Raw genomic sequence first — 21,641 nt, 5'->3', positions numbered from 1 at the left:
GTGTGGCGACCAGAATTGAACACTATACTCCAAGTGTGGCCTAACTAAGGTTCTATACAGCTGCAACATGACTTGCCAATTCTTATACTCAATGCCCCGGCCAATGAAGGCAAGCATGCCGTATGCCTTCTTGACTACCTTCTCCACCTGTGTGGCCCCTTTCAGTGATCTGTGGACCTGTACTCCTAGATCTCTTTGACTTTCAATACTCTTGAGGGTTCTACCATTCACTGTATATTCCCTACCTGCATTAGCCCTTCCAAAATGCATTACCTCACATTTGTCCAGGTTAAACTCCATCTGCCATCTCTCCGCCCAAGTCTCCAGACAATCTAAATCCTGCTGTATCCTCAGACAGTCCTCATCGCTATCCGCAATTCCACCAACCTTTGTGTCGTCTGCAAACTTACTAATCAGACCAGTTACATTTTCCTCCAAATCATTTATATATACTACAAAGAGCAAAGGTCCCAGCACTGATCCCTGTGGAACACCACTGGTCACAGCCCTCCAATTAGAAAAGCATCCCTCCATTGCTACCCTCTGCCTTCTATGGCCTAGCCAGTTCTGTATCCACCTTGCCAGCTCACCCCTGATCCCGTGTGACTTCACCTTTTGTACTAGTCTACCATGAGGGACCTTGTCAAAGGCCTTACTGAAGTCCATATAGACAACATCTACTGCCCTACCTGCATCAATCATCTTAGTGACCTCCTCGAAAAACTCTATCAAGTTAGTGAGACACGACCTCCCCTTCACAAAACCGTGCTGCCTCTCACTAATACGTCCATTTGCTTCCAAATGGGAGTAGATCCTGTCTCGAAGAATTCTCTCCAGTAATTTCCCTACCACTGAAGTAAGGCTCACCGGCCTGTAGTTCCCGGGATTATCCCTGCCACCCTTCTTAAACAGAGGAACAACATTGGCTATTCTCCAGTCCTCCAGGACATCCCCTGAAGACAGCGAGGATCCAAAGATTTCTGTCAAGGCCTCAGCAATTTCCTCTCCAGCCTCCTTCAGTATTCTGGGGTAGATCCCATCCGGCCCTGGGGACTTATCTACCTTAATATTTTTTAAGACACCCAACACCTCGTCTTTTTGGATCACAATGTGACCCAGGCTATCTACACCCCCTTCTCCAGACTCAACATCTACCAATTCCTTCTCTTTGGTGAATACTGATGCAAAGTATTCATTTAGTACCTCGCCCATTTCCTCTGGCTCCACACATAGATTCCCTTGCCTATCCTTCAGTGGGCCAACCCTTTCCCTGGCTACCCTCTTGCTTTTTATGTAAGTGTAAAAAGCCTTGGGATTTTCCTTAACCCTATTTGCCAATGACTTTTCATGACCCCTTCTAGCCCTCCTGACTCCTTGCTTAAGTTCCTTCCTACTTTCCTTATATGCCACACAGGCTTCGTCTGTTCCCAGCCTTTTAGCCCTGACAAATGCCTCCTTTTTCTTTTTGACGAGGCCTACAATATCACTCGTCATCCAAGGTTCCCGAAAATTGCCGTATTTATCTTTCTTCCTCACAGGAACATGCCTGTCCTGTATTCCTTTCAACTGACACTTGAAAGCCTCCCACATGTCAGATGTTGATTTGCCCTCAAACATCCGCCCCCAATCTATGTTCTTCAGTTCCCGCCTAATATTGTTATAATTAGCCTTCCCCCAATTTAGCACATTCATCCTCGGACCACTCTTATCCTTGTCCACCAGTACTTTAAAACTTACTGAATTGTGGTCACTGTTACCGAAATGCTCCCCTACTGAAACATCTACCACCTGGCCGGGCTCATTCCCCAATACCAGGTCCAGTACCGCCCCTTCCCTAGTTGGACTGTTTACATATTGTTTTAAGAAGCCCTCCTGGATGCTCCTTACAAACTCTGCCCCGTCTAAATAAGAAAAAAGTAGGGTGCTCTTTCCAAGGGCCAATGAACACTCGATGGGCCGAATGGCCTCCTTCACTGTAAGTTCTATGATTCTCTGAGAGCAGTGGGGATGCTAGATCGATCCAGTGCTGCTGAAGAAGATGAAGGAGAGTTTCAGTTGCTGACGACTGCCTGCTGGAAAGTGGATGTGTTAACATTCGGAGAAGAGAGGATCAAGTGGGGTGTATTTCTCTCAGCTCTCAAGTTTGCAATCTGCAGGCATTCCCCCGGATGCACATGAATAATAGGGAAGAGACTGAGTCTCCACTTATCCTTTGCAAGGTTTTAAGCAGTTCTGGACGCCATTTCCTCGCTGTTCAGAAATCTTTGTCTGCCGTTGTGACTGAGATCGGGAATTTATACATTTGTTGGAGATTTGGTCTGGGACAGAGATTCTAGTCAGCCCCCTAAATCTTGAGGAAGAGATTAGAATGTTCAATGTTTATTAAGCCTTTGTCCTTTTCCCTGTGTCAAACGTTCTTGTGCATGGTTCAACATGTTTTAACAGCGGGCGTACAGCTTGTTTAAAAAGAAACATTTGCCAGTTGAATTATCATTTAAACAGGGCCTGCTTGTTGTCTTCCCACAGAAAAGTTTGCCAGCCTTGAGGCAGTCCCTGGTCCACAATCAGCAGTGCATCCTGCAGGTAAATCAGCAACCTCAGCAGCCACAGGTAGAGGCCCCTGCACAGACCACATCTGCACCACAGTCGACAGTGACTGTCAACGCGGTTGTGGCCGGACCATCTGTACGAATACGACAACCAATCAGCAATAACGGAGTCTCAGGGACAAATGCAGTGACAGAGGCACAGATCAACGCAGCACAGCAAGGGCGGAGCACACATCTGGTACGTGGTGACCTGGGGTAACAGATAAACAGGGCAGTAAACAAAGGGACAATTTGGGGGCTTAAAAGGTTAAACTGACTCCTGGAAATCTGAAATAAAGACAGAACACTGGAAGTCCAAACAAGATCCATTGGCATAGAGAAGAGAGAAGGCAACTTAAAAACTCCATGGTTAGATTTTGATTGGCATGACCTGCCAAAACACGTGGGGAGTAGGGAAAAGCAATAGGTGAGGGTGAGGAACGGTACCGCAGTTGGAAAGGAGAAGCCAATTGTTTTAACAGCCTGTGAATAGAGGTTAAAATGCTGGAAAAAGTGGTGGCGCAGTGGGTTAGCACTGCTGCCTCACGAGGCTGAGCACCCGGGTTCGATCCCGGCCCTGGGTCACTGTCCGTGTGAAGTTTGTACGTTCTCCCCGTGTCTGCGCGAGTCTCACCCCCACAACCCAAAGATGTGCAGGGCAGGTGGATTGGCCGCGCTAAATTGCCCCTTAATTGGAAAGATTGAAAAAAAACAGAAGATAAAGCTGAAAAAGGGGTAAAAGTGCACTTCAGAATGCAAAAGTCATCATGGTTTGGCCTTGAAAGGCATCAGACTAAAAGGCAGTCAAAAACTAAAATGAAAAGGAGCAGGCATTGGAGTTTTATCTTTAATTGGGGAGTTTGTGCACGGGAATGAGTGTAAGACGCAAGCAGTAACTGTGGGCCTTTGATGTACAATCTATCCAAAGAGTAATTGACATCCTTCGTTGGACAAGATTTTACCTCTCTGGAATTTCCTCTTGCATCCATTATATACAAAGTAACTCTCACAACAGAGTATAACCCGTGCACGCACGCAGTGCTTACTCGCGACAGGGAAAGGATATTTCTGAAATGTGATTCTGACGCTACCTTTCAGAGGCATTGTAATAACAAAGAACAAACAAAGAAAGTTACAGCACAGGAACAGGCCCTTCGGCCCTCCCAGCCTGTGCCGATCCAGATCCTTTGTCTAAAACTGTCTTCTATTTTCCAAGGATCTACTTCCCTCTGTTCCCCGCCCGTTCATATCTGTCTAGATGCATCTTGAATGATGCTATTGTGCCCGCCTCTACCACCTCCGCTGGCAAAGCGTTCCAGGCACCCACCACCCTCTGCGTAAAAAACTTTCCACGCACATCTCCCTTAAACTTTCCCCCTCTCACCTTGAAATCTTGACCCTTGTAATTGCCACCCCCACTCTTGGAAAAAGCTTGTTGCTATCCACCCTGTCCATACCTCTCATAATTTTGTAGACCTCAATCAGGTCCCCCCTCAACCTCAGTCTTTCCAACGAAAACAATCCTAATCCACTCAACCTTTCTTCATAGCTAGCACCCTCCATACCAGGCAACATCCTGGTGAACCTCCTCTGCACCCTCTCTAAAGCATCCACATCCTTCTGGTAATGTGGCTTCCAGAACTGCACGCAGTATTCCAAATGTGGCCTAACCAAAGTCCTATACAACTAATAGAAAGACAGCCTTAGGTAATTTGGCCATTCTGAATTCAACCTCTGTGTACTGGGACAGTCGCCGGAATGTGGCGACTAGGGGCTTTTCACAGTAACTTTATTGAATCAAAGCCAACATCCTCCGAATAAATGCTCTAATCGTCCCAGTTTGGGGCGTATATGCAAACTAATACCACCAACATACCTGTCAAAGACCCTGTAACCATCACGTATTTACCGTATGGGTCTGCCACAACCTTGCCCACCGAAAAAACAACCCGTTTATTGATTAAAATTGCTGCCTCCTGAGCCCTAATGTGGAAGCCTGAGTGAAAGACCTGGGCTCACCCACCCCTTCCGCTGTCTGGTCTGGCCCCTCACCCGCAAGTGAGTCTCCTGCAAAAGCAGCGCATAAGCCCTCACGTTCATTAGGTGGGAGAAAACTCTTGACCTTTTTACTGGGCCTCTTGCAAGTGACCAACTGAATCGGGAGCCCCCCCCCCCCCCCCCAAACCCGGTGTCAGCCATTCCCAACGGGAAGGATTATCAAGCGCCTGCCCAGAGGATGTCGGCCGAAGGCCCACCCAAGCTGGCTGCCAAACCAACTCAGAAAGTGAAACAAAGAAAACCCAATGGTCACCGTCAGAAAACTAACCCCCCCCCCCCCGCCTGCCCCGCCCCTGAATCAACCCCCATCCAAACAACCATATTCATTACATTTCAGAAAATACCTCCTCCTAACCAAGCACAACCCCCAACAAAACAAAAATGCTAGGCTCATTGAAACACAAAAACAAGTCCAACAGGCCACAGCACCCCCTCACCTCTCTCCAGTTCGCTAGTTAAAAATTTACTGCTGGCGAGGTAGCCCCTATTAGGGCAGAAAAAAGAGAAAGAAACACCCCTACCTGTCCTGGTTACAAAAATCCAACAAAATTCAACACCTCCCAAAAGCAAGATCCCATCGGGAGCCATATATTTTCAAAGAAAAGAGAAATACTGCCTTAAACAATATCCCACAGAACAGTTAACCTCCCACCCCTCCCACCATACAACCTATGCAAGACAATCCCATCCCCACCCAAAAGAAAGAAATAACAATCAACGTATAAAAAATACCCCAACACCCCTCTGTTCTGCAACAAAAGCCTCGGCCTCCTCTGAATTGGCCCGAAGGTAACATGCAGCCTCGCAGGGTACAAAGCCGCTTTGACCTTATTAAAGGCCGCCCGCTTCTTTGCAAGTTCTGCACCGATTTGATTGTGGCTCCCTTCCCACCTCAAAACACGATTCTCCCTGGCCCAGTTCAGGACCTGTGCTTTCTCCTGGAAGCTGTAAAATCTGACTGACTGCCCGGGGTGGCTCATTTGCCCGAGGCTTCTGTCGGAGTGTTCGATGGGCCCAGTCCAGCTCTGGAGGGGATGCCAATACACCCTTCCCCACCATCTTACTGAAGATCTGCGTAAAATGTGCAGTAGGTACCAGCCCGCCATGCCCTACGCTATCCCCACTACTCTGAGGTTATGTCTCCTCGATTAATTTTCCAGGTCATTCTACTTTCGCCCTCAGATTCTTATTCTTCTCCTCCCCCGGCAAGATCTCTGCCTCCAGCGAGATAATTTGGTCGCTGTGCCTTGCCAGAGCCACCTCCATCCCCTTCAGCATCTCGCCATGCTCCTTCCCAGCTCCAAAAGTCTTCTCCAACTTTTCGTGGACAGGATCCACAGCCTCCTCAATCGATTTACAGAGTGTATCGGACATCACTCTCCATTGTCCCTCAAAATGCTTTTCAATTCAGGAGCCAGTGCTCCAGTTAACATGTCTGCCATGATTGGGGCGGCGGTAACTACCGGAGCCGGCGCTGCCATCGTCGCTGCTGAGGTTCACTGCCAAGTCTCCGAGCCAGTTGAAGAATTTCCATCTGCAGACTTAGTTACAGCCTTTTTTGAAATACTTCCACATCAGTATCCTTCTGCTTTCTTATGGGCAGAGTTATAGAAACATAGAATCATAGAAGTTTACAGCATGGAAACAGGCCCTTCGGCCCAACCAGTCCATGCCGCCCAGTTTTTACCATTAAGCTAGTCCCAGTTGCCCGCACTTGGCCCATAACCCTCTATACCCATCTTACCCATGTGACTATCTAAATGCTTTTTAAAAGACACAATTGTACCCGCCTCTACTACTACCTCTGGCAGCCCATTCCAGACACTCACTACCCTCTGAGTGAAGAAATTGCCCCTCTGGGCCCTTCTGAATCTCTCCCCTCTCACCTTAAACCTATGCCCTCTAGTTTTAGACTCCCCTACCTTTGGGAAAAGATGTTGACTATCTAACTTATCTATGCCCCTCATTATTTTATAGACCTCTATAAGATCACCCCTAAGCCTCCTACGCTCCAGGGAAAAAAGTCCCAGTCTATCCAGCCTCTCCTTATAACTCGAACCATCAAGTCCCAGTAACATCCTAGTAAATCTTTTCTGCACTCTTTCTAGTTTAATAATATCCTTTCTATAATAGGGTGACCAGAACTGCACACAGTATTCCAAGTGTGGCCGTATCAATGTCTTGTACAACTTCAACAAGACGTCCCAACTCCTGTATTCAATGTTCTGACCAATGAAACCAAGCATGCCGAATGCCTTCTTCACCACCCTGTCCACCTGCGACTCCACCTTCAAGGAGCTATGAACCTGTACTCCTAGATCTCTTTGTTCTATAACTCTCCCCAACACCATACCATTAACTGAGTAGGTCCTGGCCTGATGCGATCTGCCAAAATGCATCACCTCACATTTATCTAAATTAAACTCCATCTGCCATTCGTCGGCCCACTGGCCTAATTGTCCACAAGAAACCCTGGGAACCGAGTAGAAAGGACCAAAAAATAAGCACCCATGCGGGAGCTACCTACTGCCCGACATCCTCCTACACGCCGCCACCAGGAGTCAAAACTGCAATATAATAATGAGTTGCCGCTACCCTCACCACTTCGCTCCTCTTCAGCTGGCAGAGTGGCCCCTGCCCAGAGTAAAGACATAACCGCCAGCCCCCGCCCACATCCAACTTTAGTAAACAAGGAAAAGACACTTATTCCATACAAGATGAAGAAAATAAAAACTTGTCCAAGAAATCCCAACAAGTCCCCATGTCCTCCCCAATAATACAGACCTAGTAAAAATTTCAATTATTTCGGCCTCAGCCCCTGCTTCCAAACAAAAGTATCAGTCTCCTCTGGCACGTTGGAGTCTTATTCAATGGTAAGTCACTTGGTAGCTTGCAGGGTATACCACCCCAAATCTAACTTCACTCTTATACAACGTGACCGTGGCCTTGGTAAATGCTCCCACCCCCCCCGCCTTTTAGTCAGTTCCGCTCCCACATCTTGATAAAGCTGACGGTGTGGCCCACCCGTTTGTAGCCTCGCTGATCCTTCGCCCGTCTCAGGACTCATTCCTTCTCCTGCTATCTATGGAACCTCACGATAATTTCCTGTGGTGGCTCGCCGGAACGGGGCTTCTGCCTGAGTGATGGTTGGGATCGACCCAGCTCGGGAGGAGACGTCGAGCCACCCTCCCCGCCAGCTTCCCAAACATCCTCGAGATGCAGTCTGTTGGATTTGGGCCCTTCGTTCCCTCCGGCAGCCCCACAATTCTAAGGTTCGGTCTCCTGTGGCGATCCTCCAGCCGATGCACCTCGGTGCTTTATTATCACCGGCCAACATCGCCATCTCAGCCTCCAAGGAGACAGTCTGATTGTTTGACTTCGAGAGAGCGGCCTCCACACCCGGTAACACTGCGCCATGCGTCTTTACCGTCTCCTCAGTCTTCGCCAACTCGACCGAATGGGAGCTGGGGCCTCTTCTATTGATTTGTGGAGTTCCTCGGAGACGACCAGCCGCTGTTTCTGAAATTCCGCCGCAACGTTGCCTGGAAACACCTCGGCTGTCAGTGGAGTGGCCGGAATCGGGGCTGCGGCCTCCGCCTTTTTCTCAGCAGACGGGCCTCAAGAGGCTTCCGAATCTGCTGACCACACTTTACTTGCTGGCTTCCTTGCTCTGGACTTTCTAGGTATTTCCCTTGTGTGGGAACCTTATCCCATCGAATTAGTGAAGTTTGAACCCAAACACCCCCCAAAAACTGGGCGAAAAGGTGTGTGACTACTCCTTCCATATCGTCACCGGATGTCCCAGCTTTGTTCATCTAAATCCTTTGATCTTTCAGTTTTGAGCATGATAGACCGTTCCCACGCTCAGGCTATCATCACATAAATGGGGAGCTAAAAAAACTCATTTACTGTGCAGAAGATCCCACAGGAGGGTGGTGGTGGTGGTGGTGGTGGTGGTGGAGGGGGCGGGGGCCGGTGGTGCTCTCCGTTTCACCAGGACAGTGGGAGTGGGGTGATGCTGTTTCACGGTGAGTTGGGAGTGAGGTGGTTGGAATTGTTTTTTTGGGGTAGAGGCCAGAGGCGGGATTCCCTGACTTTATGGTGAAGTTGCGGGATGCAGGATGTCCAACTTGATGGGAGTCATGGGCAGGTTGGCTTTCTCTTTTTCTTGCCGCTGCCTCAGGAGGTGGGGCACCTACTGTTTCAGTGGGTCTGCGGAACGTTTAGAAGCTCATAAATGTGCTTGGTGTTAACTGAATGATGAATGATGTTGAGAAACAACCTCTTATTTAATTTTGCTGCCTTGGTGAAATGTGAACCTTTGCTTTTGGCTGAGAGTTAACCTGCAGGCTTCTGAAGGAATTTTCATTTGGAGGAAGTGTTGAATTGTACTTCACTGAAAAGCTATGCATTTAAACTGCAGCATGTGGGGTTTTGTTGGTTTTACGTGGTGAAGAAGGGGCTTGTTTTTCAAATGTGCATCGTATTTGGGGAATTATTATGCTTGTGTGAGATGTAGGAGAAACATCGAATCCTCCAATACATTGACCCTTGTGCTCAATAATCAGGACTCGTATGCAGGGCCAAGGTATGGATGTAGGAGGCTGCACAAAAAGTCTCCCAAAATCTACTCTTGCATAGTGTGCACAGGAGGCCAAGTAGAAAACAGACACAAGTGGACGGCACGGTAGCACAGTGACTAGCACTGTTGCTTCACAGCTCCAGGGTCCCAGGTTCAATTCCGGCTTGGGTCACTGTCTGTGCGGAGTCTGCACATCCTCCCCGTGTGTGCGTGGGTTTCCTCCGGGTGCTCCGGTTTCCTCCCACAGTCCAAAGATGTGCGGGTTAGGTGGATTGGTCATGATAAATTGCCCTTAGTGTCCAAAATTGCCCTTAGTGTTGGGTGGGGTTACTGGGTTATGGGGATAGGGTGGAGGTGCTGAACTTGGGTAGGGTGCTCTTTCCAAGAGCCGGTGCAGACTCGATGGGCCAAATGGCCTCCTTCTGCACTGTAAATTCTATGATAAATTCTATGATAATCTATGACAACTCCAGGATTCCAGGTTCGATTCCCCGCTGGGTCACTGTCTGTGCGGAGTCTGCACGTCCTCCCCCTGTCTGCGTGGGTTTCCTCCAGGTGCTCCGGTTTCCTCCCATAGTCCAAAGATGTGCAGGTTAGGTGGATTGACCATGCTAAATTGCCCTTAGTGCCCAAAAAGGTTTGGGTGGGGTTTTTGGGTTACGGGGATAGGGTGGAGTTGTGGGCTTAAGTGGGGTGCTCTTTCCAAGGGCTGGTGCAAACTCGATGGGCTGAATGGCCTCCTTCACTGTAAATTCTATGTTCCATGAAGTGGACTGTGAGGCCCTCAGCCATTAAGGATAAAGAATAAAATGAATAAAATTATTATGTACAATCTCTCATGTCACCTGTTTTTTGACAGATCGTGCAGTCCCCAGTACCGACAGTGAAAAGACAACCTGGTCCAGGAGCTCAAGTGAGATTGCCAGTGGTTATTACCCCATCTATAAGAGCAGGTATGATCAGCGATGGCCTGCATTTGGTGGTTGGTAACATCTCATCAATTTCAGTCTTATTCGGTGACTAGTCCCCACCTCTCCCCAGAGTGAAATACCCTGGATGTTGGAAATCGGAAATAAAAATAATGCTGAGAATACTCAGCAGGTCTGGGAGCATCTAATTTTATACTTTGATGGGATGTAGGCATCGCTAGCCAGGCCAGCGTTCATTGCCCATTCTTTTTTAAAATAAATTTAGTGTACCCAATTCATTTTTCCAATTAAGGGGCAATTTAGCGTGGCCAATCCCCCTACCCTGCACATATTTTTGGGTTGTGGGGGCGAAACGCACGCAAACACGGGGAGAATGTGCAAACTCCAGAGCCTGGACCGCTGTTTGACAGCAGTGCTAACCACTGCGCTACCGTGCTGCCCTGTTGCCCATTCCTAATTGCCCTTGAACTGAGTGACTTGTGAGGCTATTTGCGAGAATGGGTAGCCGTCAACCACATTGCTGGAGTCACATGTAGGCCAGACCAGGTAAGGACAACCGATTTCTTTCCCGAAAGCGGAAGCAGATGACCTGTTACAAGAATCGAGGGTTTCATGATCACCGTCACTGAGAGTAACTTTCAATTGTGGACTTTAATAATCTAATCTAAATTCCAATGGCTGACATAAGAACATAAGAACTAGGAGCAGGAGTAGGCCATCTGGCCCCTCGAGCCTGCTCCACCATTCAATGAGATCATGGCTGATCTTTTGTGGACTCAGCTCCACTTTCCGGCCCGAACACCATAACATGGTGAAGTTTAAATCTGAGTCCGCAGAGGATTAGCCTGGTTACTGGCCCAGTGATGTTACAACTATACCAGCATCTCCCCCGTCTCTGTGGAGAGAGAAACAGAGTCATTGTTTCAGGTCCATGGCCTATTATCTCTGTCGCATTCTCTGACCATCTCTTGCTCCTTTTTCTTTTTTTAATTTTCATTTCTTTTCAGCCCTTTTCTTTCTTTGTTGATGTCTTGGAATCAAAACGTGAAATCTTTGGCAACTGTAGGGTGAAATGGAATGGAAGACTGGGTAGGGCAAGCACATGGTAATATAAGGTAAGAGCATTAGGAGTAGGCGTAGACCTTCAAGCCTGCCCACCATTCAGTAAGATTATGGCTGATCTTACACATCAACTCCACTTCCCCACCCTTAGTGTATAAAAATCTATTGAGATTTGTCCACTGTCCTCCAGGGTAGAGAGTTGGAAAGCAGCCCATGGTACCATGTGTCGGGATGTTATAGATATGCATCACCAAGGACATGACACAAATTTGATCTCTTATCTTGATCTACCTGACATGTTAATGATCTGAACCGGTTTTATATGAGAGGTAGTTGACCCAAAGAGAGGAGAGTTTGTAGATGTCCGATCTGCCGGCGTTCCCAGTAAACTTGCTTTACTCATCTCCAGACAGTTGCTCTGCATTTCACTTTTCTTTGGTGGAGATTCTAACTTGTGCAGTACTGTGGTCATGCTGTGTCTTGTCCAACAACAACTTTGGTTCATGTTGTGCCTTCAGAGTGGTGAAATGCTGTGAGGTGCTTCACAGGAGCATGGTAAGCAAAATTGGACATTGAAGGCATCAGGAAAGATGGCAAAAAGCTTGGTCAAAAAGGTAGCTTTTAAGGAGCGTCTTAATGAGGCAAGAAGGGTAGAGAAGAGGAGAGGTTCAGGGAGGGAAGTCTAAAGCTTCGGCCGTTGCATATTAAGGCCACAAGTGGTGACTTATTTAACTTGAAGTACAGTGAGCCTTTCTAGTATCACCTCTTGATCAATTTTTAGCCCATTCAGTAACTCATTACCACCTCCTTCAATATGATTGTGACAGCATATGCTTCCTCGGTAAAGACAGATTGAAAGGACTTATTTCATTCCTCGGCCATGCCCTCTGACTCAATGCGTAAATGTCTTTTCTTTTGATCCGTAGTCAGCCCCACCCCTCCTCGAACTACCCTTATACTATTTAGATCGAAGACTCTTGAATTCCCCTTTATTAGTTGACAGTCTCTCTCTACTCTCCATTGTTGTTTGTTTTACTGTTTCTATGAACTTTCTATAATCAACCTGATGGCTCAGTGGTTAGCACTGCTGCATCACGGCACCAAGGACCCAGGTTCGATCCCGGCCCTGAGTCAGTGCCCCTGTGGCGTTTGCACATTCCCCCCGTGTCTGCGTGGGTCTCATTCCACAACCCAAAAAGGTGTGCAGGTTACGTGGATTGGCTGTGCTAAATCTTCACTTCATTGGAAAAAAAGAATTGGGTACTCTTAAATTTATATGAAAAACAAATCAACCTCGTTCTCACTTATTATTAACTTGATAGGTTTCATATCCCACTTTTCCTGCTCCATCTTACTCTCTATTTCTTGTGTAATCAAGGGATACTTTGGCTTTGTTTGGCTTCCTTATTCCCCTTGTTTGAATGTATGTTGTACCTGAGCGTTTTTCTCTTTAAAGACGGTTCATTGTGCTGTTTACACTTTGCCCTAATCTTTGTTTCTAATGAGCCAGATTCATTTTAACTTTTTTAATTTTAACCAGATCCATTTTAACCCCGTTGGAATTGGCTGCCACGAGGCCTATAGTAAACCCCCAACATTGTGACCACACTCTGCCTATTCCTGAGCTTGACCCATATTGCCTCGCTGTATGAGTCTTCCGAGGTGTCCTCCCGCAGTATTATTGTTGTGGGGTAAGACCCACGCAGACCCGTGGAGAATGTGCAAACTCCACACAGACCGTGACCCGGGGCCGTGATGAAACCCGGGGCCGGTCTTCGGTTGCGGCTATGCGGAGCTAAGCCGCACATTCGGCGGCTCCCGCTAAAACTGACTTTTGGGCTCTCCAGAGGAGCCCCAACGGCAATTTTTCGACGACTTCCAGTGTGGGAAGGTGATAGCAAGGTCCACCCCCCATAGTATATGGATTGGACCAGGAGTGGAGCGGTCAAAAAAGCATTTTTGGAGCAGCGAAAAGTGCGAGGGAGAAAAAACAAGATGGCGGTGGGCGGAGATCAAGCGGCATGGGGGCCGGAGCAGCAGGAGTTTCTCAGGCGCTGCTTTGAGGAGCTGAAGAAAGAGGTGCTGGCGCCAATACTGACGGCGATCGAGGGGTTAGTGGAGACCCAGAAGGCCCACGGGGCAGCGATCCGGGAGGTGCGGGAAAAAGCCACGGAGAACGAGGATGAGATCTTGGGCCTGGCGGTGAAGGTGGAGGCGCACGAGGCGCTGCACAAGAGGTGGGCGGAAAGATTTGAGGACCTGGAGAACAGGTCGAGGAGGAAGAATCTTCAGATTCTGGGTCTCCCTGAAGGAGTGGAGGGGGCCGATGCCGGGGCATATGTGAGCACGATGCTCAACTCGCTGATGGGGGCGGGGGCCTCTCCGAGTCCCCTGGAGCTAGAAGGGGCTCATCGGGTCCTGGCGAGGAGACCCAAAGCCAACGAGCCGCCAAGGGCGGTAGTGGTGAGGTTTCACCGTTTCGTGGCTAGAGAGAGTGTCTTGAGATGGACCAAGAAAGAGCGGAGCAGCAGGTGGGAGAATACGGAGATCCTAATCTATCAGGACTGGAGTGCGGAGGTGGCAAAGAAGAGAGCTGGTTTTAATCGGGCCAAGGAGGTGCTCCATCGGAAGGGGGTGAGGTACGGAATGCTGCAGCCAGCGCGATTGTGGGTCACATTTCAGGATCGACACCACTACTTCGAAATGCCTGAGGAGGCTTGGACCTTTATACAAACTGAAAAATTGGACTCAAACCGAGGGTTTGTGGTTGTGGGGGGGGCTGTCGGTTGTATACAGGGTTTTAACTATGCGTAGGGAATGTTCCACGGGTTGGGTGATGGATGGGGATGGGGGAAGAGAGCTGATGGGGAGACTGTGAGAGAGTGTGGGCGCCGGTGCTGGAGGGAGGGGAGGCCCGGGGATGGGGGAATTGGGATAAGGCCACAACAGGAGTGGCGCCAGAGGGGGTGGGGCCAGCTCAGGAAAGCGCTGGCTTTTTCCCGCGCTAGGGAAGGACGGAGGGGGGGTGTGGAGGAGCGCGCACTGATTGCTGGGGAGGGGAGATTCCCACACTGGGGGAGTCAATGGGACGGCGGGGGAGGCCGCGGTCAGCAGGAGTCAGCTGACTTACGGGAGTGTTATGGGGGGAGCAAAAGAACATAGAACATAGAACAGTACAGCACAGAACAGCTAGATACGGATCTAGCGGGGGGCAGGGGAGGGGGGGTGAAATAGGGTTGCTGCTGCATTGGCCGAGGGGGAACTGAAAACAGAAGAGGTGGTCGGGGAGGGGGACTGGAGGGTGCGGGAGGCGCGGGCACGGGACTGGCCTAGAAAAGGAGATGGCTAGTCGGCAGTGGGGGGTGTGGTGGGAAGCCCCCCAATCCGGCTAATAACTTGGAATGTGAGGGGCCTGAATGGGCCGGTTAAGAGGGCCCGAGTGTTCGCGCACTTAAAGGGACTGAAGGCAGACGTGGTCATGCTTCAGGAGACATATTTGAAGGTGGTGGACCAGGTCAGGTTAAGAAAGGGATGCGTAGGACAGGTATTCCAATCGGGGCTGGATGCGAAGAACAGGGGGGTGGGGAAGCGGGTGTCGTTTGAGGCCAAGAATATTGTAGTGGACAATGGAGGTCGATACGTGATGGTGAGCGGTAGGTTGCAGGGGGCGTGGGTGGTATTGGTAAACGTATACGTCCCGAACTGGGATGATGCTGGATTCATGAAGCGCATGTTGGGGCGGATTCCGGATCTGGAGGCAGGAAGCTTGATAATGGGGGGGGATTTCAACACGGTGTTGGACCCAGCATTAGATCGCTCCAGATCTAGGACGGGGAAGAGGCCGGCTGCGGCCAAGGTGCTTAGGGGGTTTATGGACCAGATGGGGGGAGTAGATCCGTGGAGATTTGCTAGGCCCCTGGCCAGGGAATTTTCTTTTTTTTCTCACGTACACAGAGCCTACGCCCGGATCGATTTTTTTTGTTTTGAGTAGGGCGCTGATCCCGAAAGTGGAGGGAATGGAGTACTCGGACATAGCTATCTCAGACCACGCCCCGCACTGGGTGGAGCTGGAGTTAGGAGAGGAGAGGGACCAACGCCCGCTGTGGCGTCTGGATGTGGGACTATTGGCGGATGAGGAGGTGTGCGGGAGGGTGCGGGGGTGCATTGAAAGGTATTTGGAGGCCAACGACAACGGGGAGGTGCAGGTGGGGGTAGCATGGGAGGCGCTGAAGGCGGCGGTCAGGGATTGGATTGGATTTGTTTATTGTCACGTGTACCGAGGTACAGTGAAAAGTATTTTTCTGCGAGCAGCTCAACAGATCATTAAGTACATGAGAAGAAAAAGGAATAAAAGAAAATACATAATAGGGCAACACAACATATACAAAGTAACTACATAAACACCGGCATCGGATGAAGCAGACAGGGTGTAGTGTTAATGAAGTCAGTACATAAGAGGGTCATTTCGGAGTCTGGTGAGAGTGGGGAAGAAGCTGTTTTGAGTCTGTTCGTGCATGTTCTCAGACTTCTGTATCTCCTGGATGGAAGAAGTTGGAAGAGTGAGTAAGCTGGGTGGGAGGGATCTTTGATTACACTGCCCGCTTTCCCCAGGCAGCGGGAGATGTAGATGGAGTCAATGGATGGGAGGCAGGTTCGTGTGATGGACTGGGCGGTGTTCACGACTCTCTGAAGTTTCTCGCGGTCCTGGGCCGAGCAGTTGCCATGCCAGGCTGTGATGCAGCCTGATAGGATGCTTTCTATAGTGCATCTGTAAAAGTTGGTAAGAGTCAATGTGGACATGCCGAATTTCCTTAGTTTCCTGAGGAAGTATAGGCGCTGTTGTGCTTTCTTGATGGTAGTGTCGACGTGGGTGGACCAGGACAGATTTTTGGAGATGTGCACCCCTAGGAATTTGAAACTGCTAACCATCTCCACCTCGGCCCCGTTGATGCTGACGGGTGTGTACAGTACTTTGCTTCCTGAAGTCAATTACCAGCTCTTTAGTTTTGCTGGCATTGAGGGAGAGATTGATGTCGCTACACCACTCCACTAGGTTCTCTATCTCCCTCCTGTATTCGGACTCGTCGTTATTCGAGATCCGGCCCACTATGGTCGTATTGTCAGCAAACCTGTAGATGGAGTTGGAACCGAGTTTTGCCACGCAGTCGTGTGTGTACAGGGAGTAGAGTAGGGGGCTAAGTACGCAGCCTTGCGGGGCGCCGGTGTTGAGGACTATTGTGGAGGGGGTGTTGTTGTTCATTCTTACTGATTGTGGTCTGATCGAGGATCCAGTTGCAGAGTGGGGAGCCAAGTCCTAGGTTTTGGGTTTTGACAGGGGAGAGTTAATCTCCATCAGGGCTCACAGGGAGAAGAGAGAGGGCAGGGAAAGGGAGAGGATAGTGGTGGAGATCCTAGGGGTAGACCGGAGATATGCAGAGGCCCCCGAGGAGGGACTACTTAGGGAGCGGCGGAGTCTCCAGACTAAATTCGACCTGTTGACCACAGGGAAGGCACAGTGGAGGAAAGCACGGGGGGGCGATGTACGAGTATGGGGAGAAGGCGAGCCGGATGCTGGCACATCAGCTCCGTAAGAGGATGGCAGCGAGGGAGATAGGTGGAGTTAAAGATAGCAGGGGAACTACGGTGCGGAGTGCGGTGAAAGTAAATGAGGCATTTAAGGACTTTTATGAGGAGCTGTACAGATCTCAGCCCCCAGCGGGGGAAGAGGGGATGCGATGATTTCTAGATCAACTGAGGTTCCCTAGGGTAGAGGAGCAGGAGGTGGCTGGTTTGGGGGCGCCAATTGGGTTGGAGGAGCTGGTTAAAGGACTGGGGAGCATGCAGGTGGGGAAGGCCCCGGGGCCAGATGGGTTCCCGGTTGGGTTTTACAGGAAGTATCTGGACCTGTTAGCCCCGTTGCTAGTGAGGACTTTCAATGAGGCAAGGGAGGGGGGGGACCCTGCCCCCGACAATGTCCGCGGCGCTGATCTCTTTGATCCTGAAGCGGGACAAGGACCCACTGCAATGTGGGTCGTATAGACCGATCTCGCTCCTCAATGTGGATGCTAAGTTGCTGGCAAAAGTGCTGGCTACGAGAATTGAGGACTGTGTCCCGGGGGTGATTCATGAGGACCAGACGGGATTTGTAAAGGGCAGGCAGCTAAACACCAATGTGCGGGGGCTCCTCAAGGTGATTATGATGCCCTCGGTGGAGGGAGAGGCGGAGATAGTGGCAGCTATGGACGCGGAGAAGGCCTTTGACCGGGTGGAGTGGGAGTATCTCTGGGAAGTGTTGCGGAGGTTTGGGTTTGGGGAGGGGTTCATCAGGTGGGTTAAGCTCCTATATAGAGCCCCGGTGGCGAGTGTGGCTACGAATCGGCGGAGGTCGGAGTATTTTCGGCTGAATCAAGGGACGAGGCAGGGGTGCCCCCTGTCCCCCATGTTGTTTGCATTAGCAGTTGAGCCTTTGGCCATGGCATTAAGGGTGTCCAGGAAATGGAGGGGGGGGGTGATCCGAGGGGGAGAGGCGCATCGGGTGTCGCTGTATACGGACGACCTGTTGCTGTACGTGGCAGATCCAGTGGAGGGGATGGTGGAGGTCATGCGAATCCTAAGGGAGTTTGGGGACTTCTCGGGCTATACGCTCAATGTAGGGAAAAGTGAGCTCTTTGTGGTGCATCCAGGGGACCAGGGAAGAGGGATAGACGACCTACCGTTGAGGAGGGCGGAAAGGAGCTTTCGGTACTTGGGGATCCAGGTAGCTAGGAGCTGGGGGGCCCTGCACAAACTTAATTTGACACGGCTGGTGGAGCAGATGGAGGAGGACTTCAAAAGATGGGATGTGTTGCCACTCTCGCCAGCGGGCAGGGTACAGTCGATTAAAATGATGGTCCTCCCGAGGTTTTTTTTTGTGTTCCAGTGCCTTCCTATTATGATTACCAAGGCCTTTTTTAAGCGGGTAGGTAGGAGCATTATGGGTTTTGTGTGGGCAAACAAGACCCCGAGGGTAAGGAGGGGGTTTCTGGAGCGTAGTAGGGACAGAGAGGGCTGGCGTTGCCGAATATGGGTGGCTATTATTGGGCAGCCAACGTGGCGATGATCCGTAAGTGGGTAATAGAGGGAGAGGGGGTGGCATGGAAGAGGTTGGAGGTGGCGTCCTGCAAAGGAACGAGCCTGAGGGCGCTGGTGACGGCATTGCTGCCGCTCTCACTGACAAGGTACGCCACGAGTCCGGTGGTGGCGGCAACGCTAAAGATCTGGGGGCAGTGGAGATGACATAGGGGTGAGACGGGAGCCTCGGTGTGGTCCCCGATCCGGGAGAACCATCGGTTCGTCCCAGGAAGGATGGACTGGGGGTTTCGGAGCTGGCATCAGGCAGGGATCAGAAGGATGGGCGACCTGTTCATCGATGGGACGTTTGCGAGCCTAGGGGCGCTGGAGGAGAAGTTTGGGTTCCCCACGGGAAATGCGTTCACGTATATGCAAGTGAGGGCGTTTATGAGGCAGCAGGTGAGGGGATTCCCGTTGCTCCCGGCACAGGGCATTCAGGACAGGGTGATTTCGGGTGTTTGGGTCGGAGAAGGCAAAGTTTCGGCGATATATCAGGTGATGAAAGCAGAGGGGGAGGCTTCGGTAGAGGAGCTGAAGGGCAAGTGGGAGGAGGAGTTGGGGGAGGAGATTGAAGAGGGTATGTGGGCTGATGCCCTGAGTAGGGTTAATTCCTCTTCCTCATGTGCCAGGCTCCGCCTGATACAGTTTAAGGTAATTCACAGAGCGCATATGACAGGGGCGAGGCTGAGTAGGTTCTTTGGGATGGAGGACAGATGCGGGAGGTGCTCGGGAAGCCCAGCGAATCATGCCCACATGTTCTGGTCGTGCCCGGCACTGGATGGGTTTCGCGAAGACTATGTCCAAGGTGGTGAAAGTCCAGGTCAAACCAAGTTGGGGGTTGGCATTATTTGGGGTGGCGGACGAGGCGGGAGTGCAGGAGGCGGAAGAGGCCGGTATTCTGGCCTTTGCGTCCCTGGTAGCCCGGCGGAGGATCTTGCTCATGTGGAAGGATGTGAAGCCCACCAGTGTGGAAGCATGGATAAATGACATGGCAGGGTTCATAAAGCTGGAGAGGATAAAGTTTGCCTTGAGAGGGTTTGCGCAGGGGTTCTACAGGCGGTGGCAACCGTTCCTAGACTACCTCGCGGAGCGTTAGAATGAGGTCGGTCAGCAGCAGCAGCAACCCAGGGAGGGAGGGGGGGGGTTGCGGGGGGAAGGGGAGGGGGAGGGGGAGGGGGGGGGTTATTTTGGGGGGGGAGGGGGGTTCCCCTAGAGGTACTTGTAAAAAAGCATATGGGAGGGTTATTATGTCGGGGAGAAACCCATTGTATAAGTTCTGTAGTATGTTTGATTGATATGTTTCTGTTCTGTTCTTTTCTCTTTCTCTTTTCTGTTACGGGGGGGGGGTTTAATTGGTTGAAAGTTTTTGTTGGAAAAACTTTGAATAAACATATTTTTTATTAAAAAAAGAAACCCGGGGCCGGGATCAAACCCGGGGCCGGGATCAAACCCGGGGCCGGGATCAAACCCGGGGCCGGGATCAAACCCGGGGCCGGGATCAAACCCGGGGCCGGGACCAAACCCGGGGCCGGGACCAAACCCGGGGCCGGGACCAAACCCGGGGCCGGGATCAAACCCGGGGCCGGCACCAAACCCGGGGCCGGCACCAAACCCGGGGCCGGCACCAAACCCGGGGCCGGGATCAAACCCGTGGCCGGCACCAAACCCGTGGCCGGGACCAAACCCGGGGCCGGGATCAAACCCGGGGCCGGGATCAAACCCGGGGCCGGCACCAAACCCGTGGCCGGGACCAAACCCGGGGCCGGGATCAAACCCGGGGCCGGGATCAAACCCGTGGCCGGCACCAAACCCGTGGCCGGGACCAAACCCGGGGCCGGCACCAAACCCGTGGCCGGGACCAAACCCGGGGCCGGGACCAAGCCCGGGACCGGGATCAAACCCGGGACCGGCACCAAACCCGGGGCCGGCACCAAACCCGGGGCCGGCACCAAACCCGGGGCCGGGATCAAACCCGGGGCCGGGATCAAACCCGGGGCCGGGATCAAACCCGGGGCCGGGATCAAACCCGGGGCCGGGACCAAACCCGGGGCCGGCACCAAGCCCGGGGCCGGCACCAAGCCCGGGGCCGGCACCAAGCCCGGGGCCGGCACCAAACCCGGGGCCGGCACCAAACCCGGGGCCGGGACCAAACCCGTGGCCGGCACCAAACCCGTGGCCGGCACCAAACCCGTGGCCGGCACCAAACCCGTGGCCGGCACCAAACCCGGGGCCGGCACCAAACCCGTGGCCGGCACCAAACCCGGGGCCGGCACCAAACCCGGGGCCGGCACCAAACCCGGGGCCGGCACCAAACCCGGGGCCGGCACCAAACCCGGGGCCGGCACCAAACCCGGGGCCGGCACCAAACCCGGGGCCGGCACCAAACCCGGGGCCGGCACCAAACCCGGGGCCGGGACCAAACCCGGGGCCGGCACCAAACCCGGGGCCGGCACCAAACCCGGGGCCGGCACCAAACCCGGGGCCGGCACCAAACCCGGGGCCGGCACCAAACCCGGGGCCGGCACCAAACCCGGGGCCGGGACCAAACCCGGGGCCGGCACCAAACCCGGGGCCGGGACCAAACCCGGGGCCGGCACCAAACCCGGGGCCGGCACCAAACCCGGGGCCGGCACCAAACCCGGGGCCGGCACCAAACCCGGGGGTTGGCTCCGTGAGGCAGCAGTGCTAACCACTGTGCTGCCGTGCTATTACTGCAGTGTTATTTGTTTTTCAGTTTAGAGCGCCCAATTAATTTTTTCCAATTAAGGGGCAATTTAGCGTGGCCAATCCACCTCGCCTGCACATCTTTGTGCTTTGGGGGGCGAAACCCACGCAACCACGGGGAGAATGTGCAAACTGCACACGGACAGTGACCCAGAGCCGGGATCGAACCTGGGACCTCGGCGCCATGAGGCAGCAGTGCTAACCACTGCGCCACCTTGCTGTCACCATCGTGTTATTGTTAATGTATGTGCTTGGGCAGTAAGTTTTGACAGCAGCCCGATGGGGGGAATCACTGCTGTGCTTGATCAGGATCTGATCCCATATCAACAAGTGAACTTTGCAGCACAAGTAATCCACCGTGTTGCAAAAACAGAATCTCCGGCACATTGCTCTTCCATAGCCCAGGGTGCTGAACCCAACTGCAGTGCCTCTTCTGTCCAACTGAGATCAGCTAACTAAGTGGAGGTTGTTGACGCAGCGTGGGAGCAGATACATATTAGTTGTCCGTAGAACAGGTGGTTTATTGTTTTAACACAGAGTGAAGGTTTGTTTGGATAGGCAAAGAAAAACTATTTCCACTTGCAGAAG

At 51.8% G+C, this 21,641-nt stretch overlaps 1 protein-coding gene across 1 annotated transcript in view; it reads left to right on the top strand.

Moving 5' to 3' along the window:
- The window catches only part of LOC140430325 (transcription initiation factor TFIID subunit 4-like), a 510,261-nt gene that overhangs the window by 83,742 nt on the left and 404,878 nt on the right, over window positions 1–21,641 (top strand). Inside the window, exons 8-9 of the mRNA XM_072517772.1 lie at window positions 2,527–2,787; window positions 10,088–10,181. Coding sequence (XP_072373873.1) covers window positions 2,527–2,787; window positions 10,088–10,181 — 355 coding nt within the window. The remainder of the gene's footprint in view (window positions 1–2,526; window positions 2,788–10,087; window positions 10,182–21,641) is intronic.

Source organism: Scyliorhinus torazame, chromosome 10, assembly GCF_047496885.1.
Source record: "Scyliorhinus torazame isolate Kashiwa2021f chromosome 10, sScyTor2.1, whole genome shotgun sequence".
Taxonomy (NCBI): Eukaryota; Metazoa; Chordata; class Chondrichthyes; order Carcharhiniformes; family Scyliorhinidae; genus Scyliorhinus; species Scyliorhinus torazame.
This window is presented reverse-complemented; position numbering and strand designations above follow the sequence as displayed.